A 26,087-nucleotide genomic window follows, 5' to 3' on the forward strand; every position below is an offset into this window, starting at 1 on the left:
TTACATGAATTAGAAAAATATAACATATTATTTAGTATAGACAAATAAAAATAAAATTATTTAAATATTATTAGGCTTATCAATATTCATATTTCATTCTGTAAAATTGAAGAAATCAGCTACATCCAGATGCATAGGCTTAGTATTGTCTTCAGAGATAAAGTTTATCTCTGGATTATTTTCTGCTCTTTTCAAGGATGCCTGATATAACTAAACCAGATGTTTTGATGACCGACAGGTCCATGATCAGTACCCCATACCTCCACATCTATGACATATACTTTCTGAATTTTTCTTTGGTATAGCTTTTTGCATTTCACTCTTTTTTTGTATTGCTGATCATTTCTCGGTGCTAGCCGAGCATCACGATTATAATTTATTCTTCAACCACGATCACGACCACGATTGGGGTCATGACCTCTTTCTCGTTGGTTATAGTTTGTCTGATTCACTTCAGGGAGTGGCAAAGAATTAACGGTTCGACTATCATGATTTTTCATTAACAGTTCGTTGTGATGTTCAGCAATAGGATGGTGGGAAAGTAATGCAGAATATTTTTTAAAACCATTTTCGTGATATTGCTGCTGAGAAGCATATTCGCAGATGAAAATGTAGAGTATGTTTTTTTTCAAGTTTGTCTTAGTCAGTGATTTCTTCTCCTCATAAATTTAACCGTGCTATAATTCTAAACAAGACAAAATTATATTTAGTTATATTTTTAAAATCTAGTAATCTCAAATTGAGCCAATCATGACGTGCTTGTGGAAGGATGACCAACTTCAAGTGATCATATCTTTCTTTTAGATCCTTCCACAGTTAAAGTGAGTCTTTTAATGTGAGGTACTGTAATTTTAACCCCTCGCCAAGATGGTGGCGGAAAAATATCATGCCTTTGGCACGGTCTTGACTAAATGTCATATTGTCATCTTTGATGGTGTCTGTCAGATCTATCGATTAAAGGTGTATTTCGACATCTAGTGCCCATGATGAGTAGCCTTTTTCAGATATATCAAGAGTAACAAATTCAAGTTTAGAGATATTAGACATTTTAAGAAAATAAAATTCTTACCCTTTTGTTACCTTTTTAAAATAGCTCAAAGTGATGGAGGCTCGTGCTGATAACGTGTTATAAAACAAACTAACATATCAATTATTTAAGAAAGTAAGAGAGAAAGAGAAAGAAAGACAATTGACAAAGATAAAGAGAGAGATAATTATTTGTGTTTTTGTGTATTCTTTTCATTTTTTGGTATGACTATTTATAGCCAAATTTACAAAATTAAAAAATGAATAATTGGGTTAGGAGAAAAGGGTGAATGAACATCCACCATATTTATTTCATAACAGAAACTAATTCTTTAGTTTTTTTTTCTTTCATTTTTTTAAAAAAGAACGAAAAATGTGATAATATGAGCAGAATGTCTTGAAACTTTTCATTTAGCATCGTGACGTATAGACTAATTATTAGCATGGCATTCTAATGTAGATTATACAGTTAGGCAGTTAGCCTGTTCAATGTTCATAAATACTTGTGTGTGGCCGCCAACAAGCCACGATAAAAGCTTCAAAAGTTATAAATACGAAAACAAATAAAAGTAATTACCATATCTTTTTTCTGAAAAAATCAAGAAGAGATAATCGGAAAATAAATAATACTCCTTTTTGTTCAATTTTACTTGTTCATCGGAAGAAAGAAATGAATGCATATTCTTTTGAGAAAATTTATATGTATAATAATATGCCTATCAAGATGAATTTAAATCAAATAATAATTTATCACTTAATTCCTATTTTACTCTTATTATAAATTACAATTACTTTTCAAAATATTTAATTTGTTATATTAAAAATATAACATCATAAAATTAATACAAAAGAGTAAAAGAAAAATGGAGGGGGCACATGTTTTTCTCGTTTACTAAAGCTGACATAGTAGGACGATCCAAATTAAAGTCACACAGCGTAGAAGGGTAGAGTGTGATTAAAGCAAAGCCAGCGGCGGCCGGTGATGAATTTAAAAACGAAAAATGAGTGTGTAATATACCCACTCATTGTGGAGGAAAAGAATATTGTAGTTGGATAGCGTTATCCTCAAGAATATAAACTCACATTTCTTTTATTATTATTTATTTGGTGTCCGGTGCCCGTTGAAAGTTTCACATTGAGAGGTAAAACGCTCTCAACCAAATACGATTCTGTATCCAAAGGAATTCAAACTCGAAACATCTGATTAAGGATGAAAGAGTACTTATCACTCCACCACAATTCTTGTTGGTATAAACTCACATTTTTTGGACAAAATACTCCTCTCCTCTGAGGTAAGTGACGATATTGACTGAACATAAAATTTTTAAAAAATAGTACTAGTACATATTACATGAATAATTGCAATTGCTTCTTATCAATAATTATAACGAAATGATTAGAAGTCTCCAATTCAAGCCTTAAGTATCATGAAATCATTTTTATTGAGTTATACTTTATCGTTTAATATGAGATTTATTTTTTATATAAATCTAAATTTAATTGGACATTAATATAAATATCGAATAGTTATGAATGACACCACATAAAAAAACCAAAAGAAAGCTACAAGTGCTTTTTGTTACCCAAAGGATCTTAAGAGTTCCAAAATGGCGTGAATCTTTGCCTTTTTTTTTAACGTGTCACAAGCCAGCTGTGAAACCAACGCATTTCAGCACAGCCTTTTTTTTAGTCAGCAAGAGGGGAATGGGCATGATGATAAAAGGTGTGAATCAAAGGTGTTTGGCCTCATTGGCTTCGCTTACGCCTTACATTCTCACTCGAAATTAATGTGCTGCCTAGTGAGAGTGGTCACCGCCCACGTTCTACTGCTTGTCATACATCTTACTAGTAAATTAATGTGCTGCCTAGTGAGAGTGTTTGTATATTTCGTTATACAATTCGATTCGCGCATATTATTTATATAAATTGATCAAATTATACAAAACTCAACTGTATAATCGCGCCGATTATACAAAACTCAAATTGTAATTACAACTAGATGTTTGCCGTGAGCCATAATTAATTTAAACTGTACCTATGTTAGTTAATTAACTAGTATATGTTTGCTTATCCGCGTAATTTTCCCTAATAAATATGACTCGACTAATATGAATTGTGATGGAATAATTTAGATTCATTTATTCTTAAATTGAAGTTTCGAATTCAAATTTCTGATAATGAAAAAAATATTATTGAGAGCGTTGCTCTCGCCTCTCAGAAACGGATCTTACAATGTTTGGATCTATATTTTATCGGACTTGAATGCAAATATCAAAATACTGAGTGAAAAAAAGGGCTTTGGCTGACATATGCATTGTATTTAATGTCATTTATTCAAGATATATTTAAAGGGTGCAAAAGATTCTTAAATTATGATTAGAGTTTTAGTTGTTGTACAATAGGTTAGTTGATCTCATAAATATAGCACCTAACATAAGTGATTACTAATATAGTCCTTTTGGTGGAGTTTTCAAAATTAATATTTTTAGTCATAAGTGATTTTTGCCAAAATACTTTTGAAGAATACGTAATAATTTTGTTTAACTAATCAAATTTGAAAAATATTGTTTTCGGATGATAAAGCAACAATAAAGTGTTTTAGTAACTATTCAAAAACTTTGATCAAACATGTTATACCCCGAAAAAGTTATGACAAGTTAGCTTTAGTTTTTTCTTTCTTTTTATAGTATTTTTTTTGTTTTATTTCTCTTATAAGTACTGTAATTATAATTTGCTACATGTAATGATACAAATGAAGTCACCATCACAGAAAATGAAACAAGTTTCACGTTTTGCCTATAATTTAAACGTGACTTATCAACTAACATTTGTTCAAAACTTACATGCGTTTTAGTAGTATGTGCTTTATTAACAAGAAGTATATGCACTCCAAAAATATTCCTCCAATCTCAATTTATGCGATAAATTCCATTTTTATACTCATTCAAATGAAATGAGTTTGGCTAGTATGAATTTTGCTAATAAATAGATAAATCAATAACCAATTCAAATTTAAATAGACTATACAAGGCATACATTCATGAAATAATATTACCATCAAACCTATATATATGAAATACAAAATGACAAAACTAGGATTTTCATTAACGGGTTCAAAATATGAAAAAGTAAGTACACAAATAACTCGAAAAAGATTCAATATCTACTATTAATAATATAATTCCATCAAAAAAAATTCAAATAAACCCCTGAACACTTACTAGCTCCGTCCTGTCCATATAGGCTTATCTTATCCGAGAGGGGCAGTTGTGGCCGGTTGTGCTTAACTGTTCTTATGAGCTTGTGGAATCTACTTTAATATGGAAAGATGCTATAACTACTGGTGATAAAAGAAGTTTGTTATACCAACTTTGCAGCCGTTTAATTGGCTTTCAATTTACCCTCTTCTAGCTTTTTACCTAAATTACCAAACTAGTGTACAGCAATATTTATTATTACTTTAAAAAAGTGGTGGTAGTTCGACCAAAACGACAAGAAACTAAATGCTTTAATTGTGTTTTGTGGATTCTTTTTTCCTGGCTGAGCTATATGATACGTCAGGTTGGCGCATAAATGCCTTTACTTCGTTCGGTATATTAAAGTTTTAAGCCATGAGCACCTGCTTTTATTAATCCCTTTATTTCATATTACTCAATTCATGTTATTTTGATAAATTATTTTTAAAAAATAAAAATAAAAATATTTTATTAATAATATTTTGGATTCTCAATTTATTACAATGCATGATGATCAGTAGCATTTCAAAGAGAAATTGAGAAATAATTTGTGGAATTAATAGTTAATATTATGAGGAAAAAAAGATGAACTCTCTCTTGACATGACACTATCATTTTGGGTTAAATTAATGTATCATAATTCATAATACCCCTTCAACTTTATTTATAGGTAGTTATATATGCAAAGGGTATATCACAATCAGTCAAACCTTTTAATATAGTAACATTTTTAATATTAAAATGTTAATTCTCCAACATATTTTATTTAGTTTACTAACTGAACAAATTTTAGATAAAAATAATTCATTTCACGAAATTGCCGGCAAGTTTAAAGGCATTGTTAGGGTAATGTGAATGTACAAGACTTTGGACTTGAATTAAATTTGATGAATTGACTTTGTATCAACATTACCAATAAAATTCTCAAGACTTTGCTTCTAGTAGTAGTTAGTTTTAGTTGGACTTTTAAATTTGAACAAAAGTTTGTTTGGTCTATCATGTGAACATACTTTGTGTTCTTAGTTTCACGTTGAAAAAACTGCAATCACTCGCAGCCTTACCGAGTCTTCCTTAGCTTAGTTTAAAGACTTGTATTGACCTTTCTGAATTCTGAGTTATAATCTATTTGATCAAATTTTTATTAATAAAATAATTTATAATTATACAATATCACATACCATGGAGACGGACGGAGGATATGTTCACACAGAATAAAATGAGACGGAGGCTCCGCTCCGCATATTAATTAAGAAAAAATTACTAGGAAAAACATTTTTTAATAAATAGTTACTGATTTTAGCGATATTTTTTATTTATTATCATTTATAGTAATATATAGCAATATTATGATATATATACTATGTATTAAAAGTGAATTATGCATGCAATATAAATGTATTATAAGTGTTTTAAAATATATTATACTTGTTTGGTAAGAAATTGACAAATATATTATAAGTGTATTAAAGTATGTAATAAATATATTATCCATGAATAAAACTTGTAGTATATGAGTTTTAAAAATCATTTTCGCTAATATGTATTAAAATTGTATTATAAGTATTTAGTAAAAAAATATATTATTAATATAAATAGTAAATTTTCCATTAATTAATATAGCACTTTACTCGGTTAAGATTTAAAGCGTGGTCTGTTGCGCGGTCCCTCAAACAGTAAAACCCGCCGCAATCCGAAGTAGAAAGCAGAGAAATATGATAGGCCAGATATTACAAAAAGCGGTGATAGCGCAATTAAAAAGGCACATTCTCACGTGTCTTCATGTGGACGGCTTTTTTCTTTAGCTAAGGAAACGTCTCTACGCAGTCGGCCAAAGCTGTCAAACCCTTCCTCCCTTCCGCCACGTGGTTTATTTTCCACTTAGTTTTGTCTTGCCTCAAAACTTAGATGGAGAGGCAAAATTACAAGAAAGGCGTATTCTCAATTAATTTTATAAGTAAGTATTTATTGTTTTGTATCGATATAAGAATTTGATAAATTTGGTTTATTATTATTTAAATCAATAGTGAAGCTAAAAATTTTATTAAGTGAATTCAAAATAATAAGAAGTAAATTCATGAAAAATCGAATGAGGTTTAATAAAATAATTTTAATTGTATATTAATAACATAGTTTTTCATCAAAAGGGATTCATCCCGAGCCCTTATTAGCTCCGCTCTTTACTTAGATTTACGAGAAAGAAATCATCTACTATTTTTTGTCTTTATCGATAATTAATCAAAAATTTTATGATTTTTAATTTATTTCATTGATCAATATATCACATTCTTATGTGCTATGAAGAGGGGCAAAACTAGTGTAGAAATTATGAATACGATCGAATTTAATTATTTTAATCAAAAATTTTATATATTTTTAAATTTTGAATTAAATTAATAAATTTTAAATTTTGATCAAAAAAAAAAGAAGAGGAAAGACTTAATAGTGAAAAGTACAAAAAAGCAAATACATTGCTGTCATTGGTTCAAATACAATGAAGATTCTTTGTACACTTCACCTACTTGTAGAAGACCCCAACTCCACTCAATAGCCATTAACTTCTTAGCTGCATTTGTAGGCAAAATATTTTCCACCATATAAATATCACCACCAAGCATACACTTTTTTTCATTAGAATTTGCCTAAAAGTTGAGTCTACATCCTCAACCTTCTCTTTTCTTATATTATCAATTCCAAGCTAAATACAGACAAGTCGAGCTGAGCCAATTGATTCAATGGAGTGGACTCAGGGTCCGATAATTGGTCGTGGCTCATCCGCCACCGTGTCCCTCGCTACCAATTCTAAAGGGGAGCTCTTTGCTGTTAAATCCACTGAATCTAACATGTTGCAAAGAGAATACTCTCTAATTTCTAAGCTGAATTCTCCGTTTTTAGTCACGTGTTTTGGCTTCGACATCGCTTTTGAGCAAAATAAGGAAATTTACAACATGTTCATGGAGTATGTACAAGGTGGAACGCTCTCGGAATTGATCAAGAAACAAGGAGGTTCGTTGAATGAATCCATGATCAAATCTTACGCTCAACAAATCCTACAGGGGTTGGATTATCTTCATTCAATTGGGGTTGTACATTGTGATGTGAAGGGGCAAAACATTTTGATTGGCCAAGATGGGAATATCAAGATTGCTGATTTGGGATGTGGGAAATTGCTGGGAGATGAAAAAAATGCTGGGAATTCTGGGTTTTCCGGTACACCGGCTTTCATGGCACCTGAAGTTGCTCGAGGCGAAGAACAACTATTTCCTGCTGATATTTGGGCATTTGGTTGCACAATTATTGAGATGGCTACAGGATCAGTTCCTTGGTCTGAGATCAAGGACCCTGTTTCTGCTCTGTATAGAATTGGTTATTCAGGGGATTTGCCACAGTTCCCAAACAGTTTATCAAACGATGCTAGGGAATTCCTCGGCAAATGCTTGATGAAATGTCCCAAAGAGCGTTGGACGGCTAAACAACTTCTTCAACACCCATTTCTGCAATCTGTAGAGTCTAATTCTTGGACAGTTGAAGAATTGAAGAGGGATTCTCCTACAAGCATTTTGGATCAAGGATTTTGGAATTCGTTCGAGGTGATGGAATCTTCTTCATTAGAATCAACCAACACCGTTGATTCCGCTGCAGATAGGATCAGACAGCTGATTGGTAATGAGGGAATATCATGTTCTTTGATGCCTAATTGGATTGAGGAAGAAGATTGGGTGACAGTTAGATGCAATGATACAGAAGAAAATTCGATAATTTCAGAGCAAAACTGCGAGTTGATCGATGATTTTGGAGAATTCTTGGATACGGAAACATCAGTGTCAATAATTTTTTCTGAACATGAGTTTGTGGTCTCATTGAACTTAGAAGCTCTTTTAGTTGATTGCATTAACTATGAGATTATTAGCATTTTTCATACTGTTAGTCGTAGGATGAATTTGATTATTTCTCCTGAGAGTGTTGGAGATGTTTTTGTATCTGAGTTCAATGATTCTGAAATAAAAAGATTAAAACTTTTTCCTCCAAATGTGAGTTCACTTTCTCATCTGGCGTTGTTACTGTTCCTTTTCTTTATGTTTTGTATCGCTTTTCATATTAGTTGTCATATTTTCTTCACCTATTTCCTCATTCATAACTATTTTAATTTAATATCCTTAAATCGAGAATATTTCGAAAACAATCTCTACTTCCGGGAGACAGAAATAATGTTTGTGTATTCTATTTGTAATTCATATCATTAACAAGGCAACTCTAGATAAATGCCAGTAAGTATTTACTTTGTGTCTTTGTGACATGGAAAATATTGTAAATAACAAGACTAGAATTTATTAGATTTAAATTACATGCACTTGTCCTGTAAAGATATTTTAGGCTATTACTTTATTTTAGCTTTTTTGGTCTTTTTTTCGTTAAATAAACCACTTGATGGTGCAACACATCTTTTCACTATTTTGGCAAATAAATAAAATTCCAACTGTTGAAACTACACTATTTAGTATTAAAAAATCTTATTGTCGGCAGATACATACAACCATATATTTTCTATTATATCGTGAAGAATCATCATAAATACAAAGTAATTGTTCTGAGATTCATTCTTTATCTTAATTTAGAATAAAAAATATGAACAAACTTACACACAAGCAAATATTGCATCACCCTATATGACTTCTACTTTCCTAAACATAAAAAAGTGGGCGTAGAGTGTTTTTTTTTTTTTTGAAGTAATTGTTCTGTTGAGTGTGAACGCAAAGGACTTTTGGAGGAAAAGTAGAGTCAACTAATTTTTGGCCATTGCATTTGGAGCATTCTATGGTTTGAATAAGATAAGGTGAATGGATCAACTTTGTGATGAAGTCAACGGGGAAATTATATCGTTTTTTCTTCCGTTGGGCCAATGCATTTGACACCATCTTTATTTTAATGAATAGATTAGGTGCGAATTAGAGCTATGGAATGAAGTCAACGGACCACCAAGTGTAATGATGAGTTGAATAAGCGATATTTTCATTTTTAATCAGAGTTTGATGTTATAGCTATAAGTACGAAAAAAGTTCAAATCTTCTCATTTTTTATTACTATTAGAAATATAAAAAAAAAATCATTGCAAATCATTGGAAAGTTTGTGCGAACGTAATTTTTTCATTCATTTTCTATCGAACCAGCTCAATAAAAGAATACATTGTGAAATATAGATTTTCATTGAAATAGTGGAAATTTCCTAAATTTTCCGTATGAAACAATTACTATTTTTTTTCTTTTCAAACCGATTAAATTAAAATATCAGTGGAAAAATCGTGATTGTCCTAGTATTATGTCTTACACAGAGGAATGGAGCTGGTGTAGTAATTAAGGATTCGATAGAACTTAGTAAGTTTGGCTCAAATCATGTAATTATCTTCAAAACTCAATTTATATGTATAAAGAAAGCAGAAGCAGAACAAAAATAATAATAATTAGTTCATGAGTTCTAAACCATAATTAGTTTTATGCATATTAAATGAAATTTTAACATAAATATAAAATTTGAGCTAAAGTTATTGGACTTTATCGAATACGTAACTATCATTCATGTACTAATTTAGTATAAAGTCTACGGAAAGAAAAAACAACTTTATTTCCGTAGACTTTATACTAAACTCATTGAAATCCACTTTGAATTGGGCAACATTTTTTTGTCTTTTGGAGTTTGGAAGAATAGGGGTTGGTTTATTAAGGTTTACTCAATTTGCCAAACAATGATTTCATACCTTGAAGAAGCAAAGAACACTGACTTTTTCCAAATGGTGCAACTAGTGTGTTGGTCCCCCAGCCATGCTAGTGGGGTGGTTGTGTCAAGCTCCATATTGTTGTGGACGTAGCTCTTCTTATCTAGAAACCGACCAAATAGAAAAAAAATACAAAACAGGTGGTAAGTAACATATCTTGCGGATCAAAGATTTTGAATTTATAAGTTCTAAACTTCAAAAAAAGGAGAGACTAGCTTAGTAAAATTTTAATTTTATCAAAGGTGACAGATGGACAAACTTTTGACCCATTGAATAATAACAATGATATTTTGGACTGAATTATTGACATCATTGACATTTTATAAACCAAACTATTAACTAAAAGTATTTTTGTTCAATTTCACATAACTTAAAGACATTTTTAACTATTTTCCGATATCAATGTTTGAATGGATTGTACCGTTTATTAAAAAATGCGCTTCATGGGTGGTCAGTGTTGGAAATTAACAACGCTTTGGTGGATTATAACATTATAACAAGAACAAGAAAATTTTCACCATATTCCCGTGATTATAGATTGGAGAAAATTTCAACTATTTTGTGAGTGCTGTTTTAGTCAGGAATCATAAAGCATATTCTAGTGCAAATTCAAATAAATTAGGGAGTTTTATAAATAGCAAACTTTAAGTCTTAAATATGATTCCATAGCTACACTTTCAATATTTGCAAGACACAACTATACTTTATTTGCTATGCCTCTAAATTCTGTATTTTTCTCGTGATGCATAAAAAAAATATATACAACCTAACTAAATATAGTAAATTAAGGATTATATTTGGTAAAAAATTCAAAAACGTTGATATATATTGTAAGAAAATTTGGAGCGGTTCATAATCAATCTTCCACCATTCTCTTACAAAACAATAGTCGTTTGGAGACATCGCAGTTATTATATAAACCAAAATTGTTCAAGTAAATGATATTTTCATCCAAATATAGTCTAATTTAAATTCCAAATCATAGTTAAATTTGTGATACTCATCTTTTATTTTTGCTATTTGCAATAATTCGGAATACATAATTGTGAGATTTATATGTCGAATAAGTTGTGAATACAATTTTGTTATATCATTCAAATTATATAAAGAGAAGGAAAGCCTTGAAGTAACTGTTAAAATTGTTGTCAAGTGACGAGAAGGTCACGAGTTCAAGTTTGGAAAACAGCCTCTGACAGAAATGCAAGATAAGCCTTGAAAACTAAGAAGGTATTTACAATACAAATGACGAATAAATAAATAAATAATATTTTTTATTTTGAGAAAAGAAAAAGGAGAAAAAAATTGTAATGGGAGAGAATGGGTGGAATATAGAGGGAAAGGGAAGAATTAGAAGACACACACATACACAGAGAGAGAGAGAGTATAGGAATTATAATTAAAATCAAATATTTTGTAATAAAAAAATGTAGTTTTTTTTATAATATTTTTAAATTATAGCTATTATACATAAATAAGTTGATAATTTTACCTAGTTACATAATTTTTTCAATAAATTAATGTCATAGCCCTGACTTAAGCAATGACTTCACCTAGTCTATGTAAGGATTATCCCCTCTTCAAATATCATAGTTATTTTTTTATCCATTTGCAATCTGATTATATTCCTCTTTTCATTTTATTTTATATTATTCCATATTCTTCTAATCATGAACTACTTTTATTTGTATCCTTAGGAGTGAATCATGATGCTAACTTTTCTATAAAAAATACTGTACTTGTGAATATTCTTTTTATCTTTAAAAAGTTTTATAGAATCTTTGGTAGAAAAAAATACTTGGCTGACATTTTTGACAATTAAAATAGTTCTCCAAAATCAACAATCACGATATCCAATCAATTACGTTGGATTACTTGGAGCATTCGATACCATATTTTTTTAAAATTCCGGTTAACTTTTGAGAATGATTACTCAAATTTTACTTTATTACACTAAAATAAATGAATTATTTTTTTGTAAAGAAATAATTATTCAATTTTATCTAAAAGCATCACGAAAGTTACTAAATTATTTTTTATAATAAAAAAATTACTCAATTTTACTTATATATATCACGAAAAGAGACGTTTTGTATAAAAATCATAATGACATTCAAGAATCACAACAACACAACACTACACTACATATATTACAAACGAAATTAGAGTGGTTTGTATGCTGACCTTATTCCTATTCTACAAAGATAGAAAATTATTTTCATTAAATCCTTGGTTCAAGTAAAACATTCAAAGTCAAAGCTATAATTGACATTCAAGTATTACAAAATTTGAAAGAAGAAACAATCATTTTTGTATGAAGTTTGATAACATGGTTAAAAGATAAATAATTTAGAAAAAACTGAATATAGTCATGAAATGTTTTCTCCTTTTTAGGAGTTCAATTATGTAAAACACGTTTCTAAAACAATAAAAAGATACTTTCACTTTTTTCACTCCAAATGACTCATACAAAATATAAAATAACTTCAATTTGTATTCTTGGTCAAAGACAATTCCAAATCTCAAGACTAATTTTTTTTTCTTCAAATTTCAATAAAACACGGCCAACGTCCACCAAAAAGCATGTAAAAAAATTGGCTACTGGGTGCAATTCCTATGTTCTTGCCATTTCTTTGAAGATAGGCTAACTAGGCCCAACTCAAGACCTTCTAAAATATGGGCTCAAAGCCCAGGTTACCAGTTGTCGGCCCAAATCAATAAGTTTCTAAGATCCCGTTTGGATCAAACCAACTTATAAGTCATTTTTAGCTTATTGTGGTGTTTGGCTACCAACTTAAAATGCTAAATTTAAGCCATAAAGTTCTTAAAGTCATCCAAAAAATAAAAAGTTGGAAATCCTAACTTTTTTTTGGATGGTTTAATGTCATTTTCATTGACCATATAAATTACTTTTATATCCTTTATATTTCATTTTAATTCCCAAAGTACCCTTTCAGCTAAAGCCCTAAAATTCACATTTGTTCCTCATTTCTTCAACGACAACGCAGCCTCCACGATCTCTTTTCATCATCTTCTACAACAGCGCAACCTCCAAACCCAGTGGTCCAATTGGTTGGTTCTACAACGTTGCCACTAATAAAAAGGCTTCATCTGATTACTCTGCTTGGGCTGCTAAACAGACTTTCAATCTTGGTGACTAGCCAAGAAATTCTAGCATAGCCAAGAAATGAAGAAGAATGAGGCGACAGAGAAAAATGAGATTTTCTGTAAAAGGGTGGTTGCTCATCTTTGCTTTGTCAGTGATTTCTCTATTAATGGAACAAAAAACCAATAAATCTTTGAAATATACAAGAAAAACAAACATTATACCTTCATCCAAACACATGTTAATACTCTTCTTGCTCTTGCTTTTTCTCTTTTTCTTTCTCCTTTCTTTGTGGTGTCGATGTTGTAAAGAGGCTATAATGATTGATTGCTTTCTTTCTGGGCTATGTTTAATAATGGTATTGAGAAAAATTCGATCCGTATCTTGGTAGGGCGCCCCGATTAAGGCTTTGAATAGCAAACTGTTGTCTGCAGCCATGGCGGCGTCGCTTTTCCCTTTTTCTTTGTTAAGAAATACAGCAAATCTGTGCCCTTAATCACCGTTAACATAGGATATATCTGTTGGAGGAAGAAGAATGGTTTAATTAATATTCTCATATTTAATACACAACTCTTCATTCCAAAATAAGTCTCTCTTTTAGCTCATGCACCCCATTAAGTAACATGTATTTATAAAAAAATAACTTAAATAAACATTTTATAGTGGAAGTGATTTTACAATATAAATTACTTTTGATTTAAATCAATTTTAGAGTTTAATTTTTTTTTAAATCAACTTATTATGGTATTAATAACTTTAGGGGTATTTAAGTCATTTTGATACAAAATAAGTGCTTAACAACACTTATTTGCCAAACACATCAACAACTTATTTTCAGTATAAATATTTTTATCCAAACACTCAACTGATTATTTATAAAAATAACTTTTTAGCATTTAAAATTCAGTCAAATTGTCAAAAATAGCCATTCCTTGAATCCAGCTAAATTAAAATTACATAATTTATTACACTGGTGAACCAGTAAGCTTGAAGAAGAGAAAATGGAGGCGGCGAGTTTCACTTCTGCTTCATCAACGACGACGTCGTTTTCCTCCTATTCCTCCACTTCTCAATCTCTTCGTTGTCTACGTTACAAGCCTAATGCGAAGCCTCTGAATTACAAATCTTCCAGAAGCTTCTCAGTCCGCGCCTCCGCCTCCGCCGCCGGCGCCGATGATTCTGGTCTGTTTGTCACTTTTCTATTTTTCATGTTGAGTACTATTAATCAATGAGAAAAAACACATATACACTGTTAATTATATGTAAAATGATGGCTTAATTTGATGATACGCAGCTTACGAGATTGTAATGCTTGTTGCTATAATTGTTTTGCAGTGGTAACTCTACTTGACTATGGTGCTGGCAATGTTCGAAGTCTCAGGAATGCAATTAAACATCTCGGTTTCGACATCAAAGATGTACTCTCTCCGCTTTTGCTTTTGTGGCTTTTATTTCTAATTTGAGTATTTAAATTGAGGTGTATTTGTAGGAAATTAAGAGAAATGCAAGTTAAAGATGAATGCATTATGTATACATGGCACCAAATTAAGTTTTCTATATGGACATCATTAACATAGTTCAGCGGTACTCTTATGTTCATACAGATGAAGCTTGCACTCTTATTAAGTAGTGGAACTGAAATTACCGCGGCTTGTTGTTTCCCAAAGTTTTGGTTGACCTACAATTGAATGGCTTTTCAGGATATTTTGCCCCTTAAAATGTTATTTTCTCTTTGTCATATCAACCTTTTAAGTGTTTGTACTTCGAGAATTAGTTCTTTGTCATATCAACCTCAAGTGTGTCTGTACTTTGAGAATTTGAGTATATGCATGCCCCTTAATATCTGTGTTTTAACTGATGAATTATGGAGTAATTCTTATGTTTATTTTTGTTGTTGGGAGGGGGCAAAGTTTATTACAAGAGCATGCCAAAGCAAAAAGGGAGAAAGTAGCCATGCATCTTCAGTTTTGTTTACTCTCTTCGCGTGCCTTTGTTATTATTTTTGGATAAAGCTCTTCGCATACCTTTTCTTTTTCAATGTCTTCCAGGTCCAAACACCAGAGGACATTTCGAAAGCAAAACGACTCATTTTTCCTGGGGTTGGTGCTTTTGCTCCTGCCATGGATGTGCTAAACAAGAAGGGGTATGGTTCTCATCCATATAACGCATAGGGAAGGAATTGTTTATTTGTGCAGTACTTCTCATTGTAAATAAACAAGTAAATTACTTTATCGCCATATGAGAAGTTCATAACTCAAGCATGGTTCTGTCCTTTGGGATAATACAGCCTCTTGCTCCATATACATGTAAAAGACAAACCGTGTATTTGTTTGCCAGTGATCAACTAGTACTTAGTATTTACTGAAGATTTTTTCCGCAAAAAGGTACTAATAAAGGCGCACAAACAAAATATTTGGAGGACAAGTTAGAAAATACATTGTACTAATTTATTTTGGTTAAAGGTTTTGCAAAGACAAGAGCATGTCTACAGAAAGTTCGTGCATCTCTATTTTGTTCTTGTTTTATTTTCTCGCTCCATATAATGTTTTTTGACTTCGCTGAAAATTGTGGGGATAATTGTTCTGCAGAATGGCTGAAGCACTTTGTGCTTACATTGAGCAAGATCGCCCATTCCTAGGCATTTGTCTTGGACTGCAGCTACTTTTTGAGTCAAGTGAAGAAAATGGACCAGGTCACAAACTAACATTAAGTTTATTTATGGCTTTAGACATTTCATATTAACTGAGTTCTAGTGAAGTAGCTTTTATCTAACTGTAAAAAGGGACCTCATGCAGAAGATGCTTAACTTATGGACTATGAGATTAACGTATGCTGCAATAGCAGACAGGATCATTTTAGTATTTAAAATGGTTGTATATTTTGAATATATTATCATGGATGAGGATCCAAGGCTTGCAGTTGTAGCTATAAGAACTTTTCGCCGTCCACCAGCTTTACATTGTTACCTTATTGATGTCGTACATTGAGTCCTTTAGTTTCACATTCCAGTGGCAAGTATATTTTGATGATAATTTTCATTGCATAATCCATCTTCCAAATTCAAGTGATTGTTAGTCTCCAATAATATATTTCTATTTGCTTGCCCTCAATTTCATACATTGTTTTAACATATAGCTTCTTCATCTGAGAAACTGACTTTCCAACATGTTTATCAGTGAAGGGTCTTGGTTTGATTCCTGGAGTAGTTGGACGTTTTGACTCTTCTAAAGGGATCAGAGTACCTCATATTGGCTGGAATGCACTTGAAATAGCAAAAGATACTCAAATTTTGGATGACATTGGAAAGTCACATGTCTATTTTGTACATTCTTATCGGGCAATGCCGGTACTACTTCTCATTGAGTAAATATATATCGATAGTGACTCCATCCTCTTTTTTCTAATTTTTTAAGTTTATTTAGTACGTTGGCAAGCAGCTTGATTCTAAAATTTCTCCTAATTTAGTCAGATGAAAATAGAGAGTGGATATCATCGACCTGCAAGTATGGTGACAATTTCATAGCATCCATTCAGAGGGGAAATGTCCATGCAGTTCAGTTTCATCCTGAGAAGAGTGGTGGTACAGTGACTTCCTCAAATGTTTTGAAGCATGAAAGAAAAGAAACAACTATGACAAAATCCTTGTTAACCTAATTATGTTTGATCAACTAAAATTATGTTTTATCTGATGATGTAGCATAGAAGGCATGGTACTGATCATAACGTAAGCACAGCCCTCCAAACATCATTGGAGAATTTGTTAAGGATATAGCCAATTTTTTTTATATCATTAACAATATTATAGCCCCTTTTAACCTTTTGCATGTCGTTCATTGATACTTAAATTTGTTTTTTCATCTTTGAAGAACCCAAAAATAACCCTCTTTAATTTTGACCTTTATGGTTAAACACAATATTAAAGTTGTATATAAAGAGAGAGAAAGAGAGCATGTGCACGCGCGCACACACAAAAAATGAACAAAAATATATATATGTAACCCCTTAAACTTTAATTTTTGTCTTCTTATAATTGCTATCTCCTTAAACTGTTGGAGTAATGTTTCCAGATGTTGGCCTTTCTGTATTGAGGAGGTTCTTGAATCCAAAATCTGGGAGAAAACAGGTATTAATGATGCTTATGACTTAATGCTTTACTTCTCAAGTTAACTGTTCAAAGAATCTGACACATGAAAGCTTCACGCAAGACAGAAGCTAGTCCAAGGGAATGCCTCTAAGCTTGCAAAACGGGTAGGTCACATTCGTCTTAGTAGTAATTTGATTCTCAGAATTTTTGATTTATTTGTAATGCTGAAGTTAGTGAATTTTGTGACAACTCAGGTTATTGCATGTCTTGATGTGAGGACAAATGATAAAGGTGATCTGGTTGTAACCAAAGGAGACCAATATGATGTTAGAGAGAATACAAAAGAAAATGAGGTAAGTGAGCATTAGTCATTCTTTAACCATCAGCTCCTTTTGAGCTCTGTCAGTTCAAATTAATCTATTAAGCTGTTCAACGTTAGAGTTGGTTTGCAGATAGTTGAAAGTGAACACTATAAATCACAAACAGTAGATAAAACTGAGAGCCAACAGAACTTATTTAGAAAAGGAGATCGTCAAGAGATGTAAAAATGATTACGAGGAAAATACCCTTTTGGTATTCCTCTTTATCAAAAAAATTAAAGGAATGTATTCTTCCGCTGTAAAAGGGAAAAAAATTTGCTAGTTCTTATTTTTTGTCAAATCTATTGCTCTGAGGTTAGAAAACGGAAGCTAAAAAGTTATAAGTTTTTGGGCAACCAGACCTGGTGGCGCTCTGTAATAAGTGGTTCAAAACTCATACTTGTAAGTTATCTAAATGAAAACAGAAGGAACAATAGAAAATAATGAGGAAGCTTGTTAGCTAGTTATACTTGATTCTTCTTTTTTGGGATAAGATACCAAGGAGGTACTCAAAACCTTACAAGCTTTTGTATACCTGTATCAGTTACATTCCTAAAACACCTATAAATTCCATCAGCTGATCTACGTTATCCACTATATCTCCCTTACACTAAAAGTATAATTTTTGAAGACGTCTACTCTTTAAAAGGCCATGTGGATTTCTTACTTGATTCTAATTTTCCATTTGAAACTGATTGTCTTTCCTGAAGGTGAGAAACCTTGGCAAGCCAGTGGATCTTGCTGGACAGTATTACAAGGATGGGGCAGATGAGGTTTACCTTAGCATTAGTTATATGTAACTCTATGTTACTCTAACCTGATACTAGACTAATTAGTTGCTTTCTGTGGTTTTAGGTTAGCTTTTTAAATATTACTGCTTTCCGAGACTTCCCCTTGGGCGATCTGCCAATGTTGCAGGTGTGTTCTGTAGTTCAATATTCTGATTAATCGTTCCCGATCAAGAGGATGGTTTGTGATTGTTTGTTCTACTTGATTTTCCATTTAGGTATTGAGGTATGCATCAGAGAATGTTTTTGTGCCATTAACCGTTGGAGGTGGTATTAGAGACTTCAAAGATGCAAATGGCAGGTTTATGGCTATTTGTTATCCTGCTCATACATCAATAATCATTTGCTTTGAATCTTCCAAATTGGTTGCCTAAAACTGAGTTGAAAAATTGAATAATGTTAATTTGGGAATGTAGACGATGATCAAACTTCACTTGTTGATATATAGACTTACTTCGCAGATACTACTCTAGTTTGGAAGTTGCTTCAGAATATTTTCGTTCTGGAGCAGACAAAATTTCTATTGGAAGTGATGCCGTTTATGCTGCGGAAGAATACTTAAAATCTGGAGTATGTGATACTCATTTATGTGAAAGTTGATCTGTTTATTTTCAACAAAAAACGCTTCCATATTTGTAGGTCAATCTTTTTTTCATTTCACTTACTGTCTTTGAAGGTGAAAACTGGAAAGAGCAGTCTAGAGCAGATCTCCCGAGTTTATGGAAATCAGGTTGATTTGAGGCCATGTTTAACTTTATGCTAGTTTTTTCACATAGTGATGTCTGATAGTAATGATAACACATTTGTTGTGTCACTATCCTAGGTTGAATATCTTAGTTTCCAGTTTTCTTCTCTTTTCAGTCTTCACTGATGAAGAGTGACTTAGACATATTAGTCCATTAGTGGTTTTCCTTGTCTGCTTGCTTTCATATATGAATAGCATACTCATTATTTAGTGGGCAAGTTGTGCAAGAAAAATGTTGTAATTGGTTGGATGTGTTGTGATATTGTAGGCAGTAGTTGTAAGCATTGATCCTCGAAGGGTGTACGTAAAGGACCCCAAGACCGTGGAATTCAGGACTGTGAAAGTGAGAAACCCAGGTAGTTGCATTCAGATATTCTCTTCCAAAGTAATTAAGTAGTTTACCTACATCCAGTATTTCCTCATAGAAAGAGAAGTCATTTGCCCAAGAACGACTTAAAATCACATTATCACTCGACCAAGATAAAATGGGGGCAAGAAGGGAATATGAATGACTGAAGTCTGTCTACTGGTTTCAGGTCCAAATGGAGAAGAATATGCATGGTACCAGTGCACGGTGGGCAGTGACTCTTTTTTGTTATAAATTACAAACCATTATTCTTCTAATCTCATTCTCTTATTGGTGTCACATGGAATATCAAGATTGTTATTCACGGTTGATAGTTTTTATATGTCACCCGGAAATTCAATTTAATTCTATGTTTCAAGGTGAGTGGTGGGAGAGAAGGCCGCCCTATTGGAGCTTATGAGCTTGCGAAAGCTGTTGAGGAATTAGGAGCTGGGGAGATACTGCTAAACTGCATTGATTGTGATGGTACGTTCATGAATTCATATTTTTATCCTACATGGGTCTGAAGATGGTCAATGGCATAGTTTGGTATTTCTGCTGTAATATTTGTCAAGCCACACTGCCACAGTAAGATTTACATGTCCTTTCTGCTTTTGTATGTCGAGAAATTGTAACCATTGCACCAAAAGGGAACTGTTTTAAAAGCAAAAACATAAAAAAGAGGGGGGCGGGGGGATGTTTTCGATATAGTATTCCCAAAACTAGCTTTTGTTGTATTAGAAGTTAGCTTCATCTTTGGACTCACTGCTTGCGTTGTATTAAAATTTTCCTTAACAAATGGTAAAATTGGATGGGAGGAGTATTTGCTATATTATGCCTTCCTTTGTCTGTGAAATTATTTTTCTTTTTCCCTTTAATCTACTTCTCCTAATACTTAAGGTCAGCTGTTTCTGCTCTTAACTTGCATGGTGTGATCCATGGTACTTGTGAATGGAACCATACAAAACTTGCATAATTGGCCACTCTAGATATGGCTTATTTTTTTGTCTTATTAGGACAGAATTTTCGTTCACCCATTAGCTCTACTCCAAAGCTTCCGATCTTGTGGTTTTTCACTTCTTGTTAGGAGAGCAGATTGGTCATTCAACCTGTGGGTTCCTTTTTGGCTCTTTCAACTATCCATTTCATGTATTCTTGGGATAATGTAATGCCTAATTATTGTTCTTCTTATTTCATTTCAGGTCAAGGAAAGGGATTTGATATAGACCTAATTAAGTTGATTTCAGATGCTGTAAGCATTCCTGTGATTGCAAGCAGTGGAGCTGGAGCTGTTGAACACTTTACAGAGGTCTTCAGAGAAACAAATGCTTCTGCTGCCCTTGCTGCTGGAATTTTCCATAGAAAGGAGGTGAGATGACTATATTATATTAAACAATGCCTTCTTTTTGTGCGTTTAAGTTGATCAATGTTCAGTTTCGGTGAGCTCGATAACAGAAGAGATTGATTGGCAGAAGTTAGATGAGAAAAACACGTGAATCTTTGGATAATCAATGAAAGGTAGATGCCGGTGTTTCTGCTGAGTGCTGACAGCATGCACCTCTTCAGAGAAATCAGATACCTACTGTTTGCGGTTAATGAGCAAAGCCTCACCTATAAAGGGGCTTTTTATATCTTCTAAAATGGATCTAAGTAATATCTGCTGGTTAGCATAATTAACCACTCTTGAAAGTGCCTTTATATTTCTTCTAGAAAGTGTGTATTTCAGTAACATATGTGGCTTTAAACATAGCTATTGGTAGCCTCATGTTTCATCCAGACCCCCCCCCCACACACACACACATTAACGAGAGAGTAAAATAAACATAAACAAGGTTGAACTAGAGTTCTTGGGAGGGAAGTATTTGTTTAATATTCGTACACATAATATGGATCTCTGACTGAGTTCCCTGTTGTAATATTCGTACACATAATATGGATCTCTGACTGATGTAGGTTTTATAATTTGTCTCCTGAATTTCAGGTTCCGATTCAAGCTGTGAAAGAGCACCTGTCAAAGGAAGGCATAGAGGTTAGAAAGTAACCACATTTTTGTTATGGAGCAACTCGATGTGCAGTCATATCCTCTGCCAATCCTTGTTACTTGATGTTTATACCGCGGAATATCAGTTTCTTTTATCTTGTCGCTGTGAACAAGTCTCTTTCAATGTCTTGCACTCGTAACCTCGTGCCAATTTTGAGCAGGTTATCATTGTAAAATTGTACTGTTAAATTATTTGTGTACCCTCTCTCAAATATATCAGTTTTTACTTGGATATGTCTGTGGGTTAATAGCTCTGAGTATCATCGTGGTTGGTTATGACATAGAGGGCTTAGTTATTCAGAAAGTTTTACTTAGAAAGATGAATACCTTTCATTGAGAGTGAGCAACAAAGTTTACTACTTTCTTAGCTGATATTATTTTCCTATTTGATCATGATTTAATTCTTTTAACTCCTAGAAATCAACATTGTTCATTAATGCATCTTTAAGAAAGTAGTCTGTTACATTGTAAAACTTTTAAATTAATGCAACAAAAACTTTGTTTCATAGGTTACAAAGCAATTAATAGTGAAAAAATTTCCGTTTTGTTAATCTAGAGTTGCATATATATACTTTGTAGAAGTTACAACCACAAATTATTTATTTGCTACGAAATGTTCATAAAATTAATTTGTTAAACTAATTACCACAGTATGCAGCTAAATTGATCACTCTGATTTAGAGCGAAACATTTCCTAGCTCACAAAATTGATTTGATCAATTTAAGAGAAGTATTGCATACAAATATGTCTTCGAATTTCTTGATTATGATAATTTTGGGAACTATGATGTACACAACTTATGCTCGAAAGCTTATCGGATTAGATTTTCCCGATAATTATAATAATAATGTTTCACAAGTTACAGGCTCATTTGGAGGAGAAGAATTAGATCTTCCCAATAACAATAATAATGTCCCACAAGCTAGAGACTCAATGGGAGGTTATGGAGTAAGTTATTCCAATAATTATGATACTATTCCACAAGATACAAACTCAGTTGGAGGTGGAGGTGGAATTGGAGGATTTGGTTTTCCTGATAATTATAATAATAACAAGGTTTCACGAGTTAGTGGCTCATTTGGAGGCGGAGGTGGTGGTGGAGGACATGTTGGTCCTGGTGGCATAGATTTTGGAATAGGTGTTGGTGTTGGAGGTGAAGTAAGTGTACCCGGTGTTGGATCAATTGGTGGTGGTGGAGGTGGCGGAATAGGTGGAAGCATAGGCCGAGATGGTTCGGTATCTATGGGAGGTGGTGGAGGTGGAGGCATTGGTGGTCGAATAGGTAATGTAGGCTTTGGGGGCGGGCAAGGTTTTGGTGGTGGCCAAAGTTTTAAGGGAATTCCTAATTAATTTGTTTGTCTAGTTTTATTGATGAAAATAATGAATTCACAGTTATTTATGTATGTTCAATTTAATTGTACAAGTAAATGAAATCATCAAAAGGATAAAAGAATAGAGATGAAGTATACAAGTATATGTAGTACTCCCTCAATTTCAAAATAATTGAATTGTTAGAGTATGACACATATTTTTTTTTAAAAAAAAGACATAAATTAATCATGTTTTTCTATTTTTGTCTTTTCAAACTCCATGTTAACTCTCAGTACTCATTTAATTCATTCTTAGAACTCAAACTAGGAAATTTAATTAATGAAGGGTAAAATTGGAAAAAATTTCCAACAATTCAATTATTTTGGAATGGAGGGAGTAACAATTTCCTAGATCAAATCAATGGAAGTACATGACATATATTACTTAATTTATGACTATATTTTTTTCCTCTTAAAGTTCAATCAAAACAGACTTAATATATACTTTGCAATTTTAAATAACATATCAAATTGGATTTCAGTTATATACATTAAAATCTTATGCGCTTTGGGTGTTTAATGGTCAATTAATTCCTTCAACATGTGATAGGAATGTCAAATGAAAGAGAGAAAAATGAACCATTTGAAAAGTTGGTCAGTCGAACTCAAATTAAAAATCTTTTACAATAAAAAAATAAGTCTTCAAAAGATTTCAAATACGCCGATGATGAATGCAATATCTAATTATAATCTCTTTATTTAAATCACCAAATATAACAACTAGCAATATATCTAGTGATTTTCATTTTTCACTTTCCAAAGGTGCCTAGAGAAGCCAGACATATACAACATATCCACCTCCAAGTCTGAACTATACTCAAACGTAGTTAATCAGTTTTGTGACTTTGCTCAGCTTCTAGCGTTGCAAAGGATATAAATTTCTAATTAAATTCATATGTATAACTAACCAATTAATTGCATCTTATATCCTCAAATAGGAATATTCAACCTTTTGTTAAAGAATTTAGATTGTAAGAAAATTGAGGTAAGTGGTACATGTTGGACTAGACTAAAAGTAATTAAAATAAGAAAAAAAAAATCCTCTTTCTCCTTAAATATTGTTACCTAAGGTAAATAATCGTTTATTATAAAATGTAAATTATGTATATACGTATATATTAAACCTTATGTTATGGAGTAGTATGTTGTAAAGTACATATTAGACTAGACCAAATTATGTTACTACAACAACAACAACAATCCAGTGAAATCCCACAACGTGGGGTCTGGGAGGGTAGAGTGTACGCAGACCTTACTCCTACCAAGGTAGAACGACTGTTTCCGAGAGACCCTCGGCTCAAAAAAAGGCATAAAAAGGGGGTCAGATAAGGTTAAGAAATTCAAAGCGCTATAGGAAAATAAATAACGACAGCGTCACAGATAAAATAGAGTAATCAAAAGTACAGAAAGTAATAAATAGTAACAGAAATAGCAGAAATGAGAGTACAAGGAATTGTAATGTGCTAATGCGCCTACGAATAGGGAAGAATAACGAGACTATGTACTAGTCTTCTACCCTAATGTGGGTCCTCCACACCCTCCTATCTAATATCATGTCCTTGGTAAGCTGTAACTGAGCCATGTCCTGTCTAATCACCTCTCCCCAATACTTCTTCGGCCTACCCCTACCTCTTCTGTAACCATCCATGGCCAACCTCTTACACCTCCTCACTGGGTCATCTGTGTCTCTCCTCTTCACATGCCCAAACCATCTCAGTCGCATTTCCTGCATCTTGTCTTCCACCGAGGCCACTTCTACCTTATCCCGAATAGCCTCATTTCTAATCCTGTCGCTCCTGGTGTGACCACACATCCATCTCCACATTCTCATCTCGGCAACTTTCATCTTTTGAATGTGAGAAATCTTAACTGGCCAACACTCTACCCCAACAACATAGCCGGTCTAACCACCATTTTGTAGAACTTGCCCTTAAGTTGTGGTGGCACCTTCTTGTCGCATAGCACTCCAGAAGCGAGCCTCCATTTCATCCACCTTGCATGATAGACCTAAGATACTTGAAACTACTTCTCTTTTGAATGGCTTGAGCACCAAGCTTAACTTCCACGCCAACCTTCTGAGATGTCTCACTGAACTTGCACTCTAAGTACTCTGTCTTGGTCCTACTCAGCTTAAACCCTTTAGACTCCAAGGTATGTCTCCAATCCTCCAGCTTAGCATTAACTCCACTACGAGTCTCATCAATCAGGACTATGTCATCTGCGAAAAGCATACACCATGGCACCTCACCTTGAATTTGTTGCGTCAATGCATCCATCACCAAGGCAAATAAAAATGGACTAAGAGCTGATCCTTGATGCAACCCCATCCCAACTGGAAAATGCTCTGAGTTCCCTCCTACTGTCCTTACCCTGGTTTTAGCTCCCTCATACATGTCCTTGATCACCCTAATGTATGTCACAGGTACATCTTTATCCTCCAAACATTTCCATAGTATCTCTCTTGGAACTTTATCGTAGGTCTTTTCTAAGTCGATGAATACCATATGCAAGTCCCTCTTCCTCTCCCTATATTGCTCCACCAGTCTCCTCATAAGATGAATGACTTCTGTAGTTGAGTGTCCCGGCATAAATCCGAACTGGTTCTCTGAAATAGACATGCCTCTCCTCACCCTCATCTCCACCACTCTTTCCCACACTTTCATAGTGTGCTTAGTAACTTGATACCTCTATAGTTGTTGCAACTCTAGATATCCCCTTTGTTTTTGTCTAGAGGGATCATTACACTCGACCTCCATTCTTCGGGCATCATTGCCATTTTAAATATGACATTAAATAACCTAGTTAGCCACTCCAAACCTACCGAGCTGGCGCTCTTCCAAAATTCCCCAGGAATCTCGTCAGGTCCGGTTGCTCTTCCCCAGCGCATCCTACGAACAACACCCTCAACCTCTTCGACCTTAATACTCCTGCAATATCCAAAATTGCGACGCCTCCCTGTATGTTCCAAATCTCCCAACACAAAGTCTCTGTCCCCTACGTCATTCAAGAGTTTATGGAAGTATGACTGCCACCTCTGTTTAATGAGAGTCTCCTCTACCAATACTTTTCCATGCTCGTCCTTAATGCACTTCACTTGATCCACATCGCGTTCTCTTCTCTCCCCGCCTTGGCTAGCTTGAACAATTTCCTATCCCCACCTTTTTCTTCTAGTTCAGCATAAAGGCGTTCCTGCCGTTTTTGCCGTCGAAACAGCCGACTT

At 33.2% G+C, this 26,087-nt stretch overlaps 3 protein-coding genes across 3 annotated transcripts; all 3 read left to right on the forward strand.

Moving 5' to 3' along the window:
* The first annotated feature begins 6,780 nt into the window (after positions 1-6,780).
* LOC129891780 (mitogen-activated protein kinase kinase kinase 18-like) lies at positions 6,781-13,188 on the forward strand. Its single transcript, XM_055967265.1, has 2 exons — positions 6,781-8,290; positions 13,036-13,188. Exons 1-2 carry the CDS (start codon positions 6,995-6,997, stop codon positions 13,186-13,188), a joined length of 1,449 nt encoding a protein of 482 aa, XP_055823240.1. The 5' UTR covers positions 6,781-6,994.
* An 880-nt stretch (positions 13,189-14,068) lies between these two features.
* Positions 14,069-21,730, forward strand: LOC129891944 (imidazole glycerol phosphate synthase hisHF, chloroplastic). The gene is made up of 19 exons (XM_055967442.1): positions 14,069-14,315; positions 14,469-14,551; positions 15,182-15,276; positions 15,722-15,825; positions 16,310-16,479; positions 16,599-16,713; positions 17,201-17,256; positions 17,343-17,381; positions 17,472-17,570; positions 18,287-18,349; positions 18,432-18,494; positions 18,583-18,665; positions 18,826-18,934; positions 19,041-19,094; positions 19,378-19,465; positions 19,646-19,683; positions 19,836-19,941; positions 20,658-20,824; positions 21,437-21,730. Exons 1-19 carry the CDS (start codon positions 14,135-14,137, stop codon positions 21,494-21,496), a joined length of 1,773 nt encoding a protein of 590 aa, XP_055823417.1. The 5' UTR covers positions 14,069-14,134; the 3' UTR covers positions 21,497-21,730.
* Positions 21,731-22,241: 511 nt separating this feature from the next.
* Positions 22,242-22,847, forward strand: LOC129891781 (glycine-rich protein 23-like). The gene has a single exon (XM_055967266.1). It carries the CDS (start codon positions 22,242-22,244, stop codon positions 22,845-22,847), a length of 606 nt encoding a protein of 201 aa, XP_055823241.1.
* The last annotated feature ends 3,240 nt before the right edge of the window (positions 22,848-26,087 follow it).

Source organism: Solanum dulcamara, chromosome 6 (genome assembly GCF_947179165.1).
Source record: "Solanum dulcamara chromosome 6, daSolDulc1.2, whole genome shotgun sequence".
NCBI classification, from domain to species: domain Eukaryota; kingdom Viridiplantae; phylum Streptophyta; class Magnoliopsida; order Solanales; family Solanaceae; genus Solanum; species Solanum dulcamara.

What these genes read in the sequence shown, in the direction of transcription:
- LOC129891780 (XM_055967265.1), top strand. Translation starts at nt 6,995, where the DNA reads ATGGAGTGGACTCAGGGTCCGATAATTGGTCGTGGCTCATCCGCCACC. An exon ending in TAAAACTTTTTCCTCCAAAT is followed by an intron (nt 8,291 to 13,035) that starts GTGAGTTCACTT and finishes ACGACAACGCAG; the next exon opens with CCTCCACGATCTCTTTTCAT.
- LOC129891944 (XM_055967442.1), top strand. Translation starts at nt 14,135, where the DNA reads ATGGAGGCGGCGAGTTTCACTTCTGCTTCATCAACGACGACGTCGTTT. An exon ending in TCGGTTTCGACATCAAAGAT is followed by an intron (nt 14,552 to 15,181) that starts GTACTCTCTCCG and finishes AATGTCTTCCAG; the next exon opens with GTCCAAACACCAGAGGACAT. An exon ending in CCTCTAAGCTTGCAAAACGG is followed by an intron (nt 17,382 to 17,471) that starts GTAGGTCACATT and finishes GTGACAACTCAG; the next exon opens with GTTATTGCATGTCTTGATGT.
- LOC129891781 (XM_055967266.1), top strand. Translation starts at nt 22,242, where the DNA reads ATGTCTTCGAATTTCTTGATTATGATAATTTTGGGAACTATGATGTAC.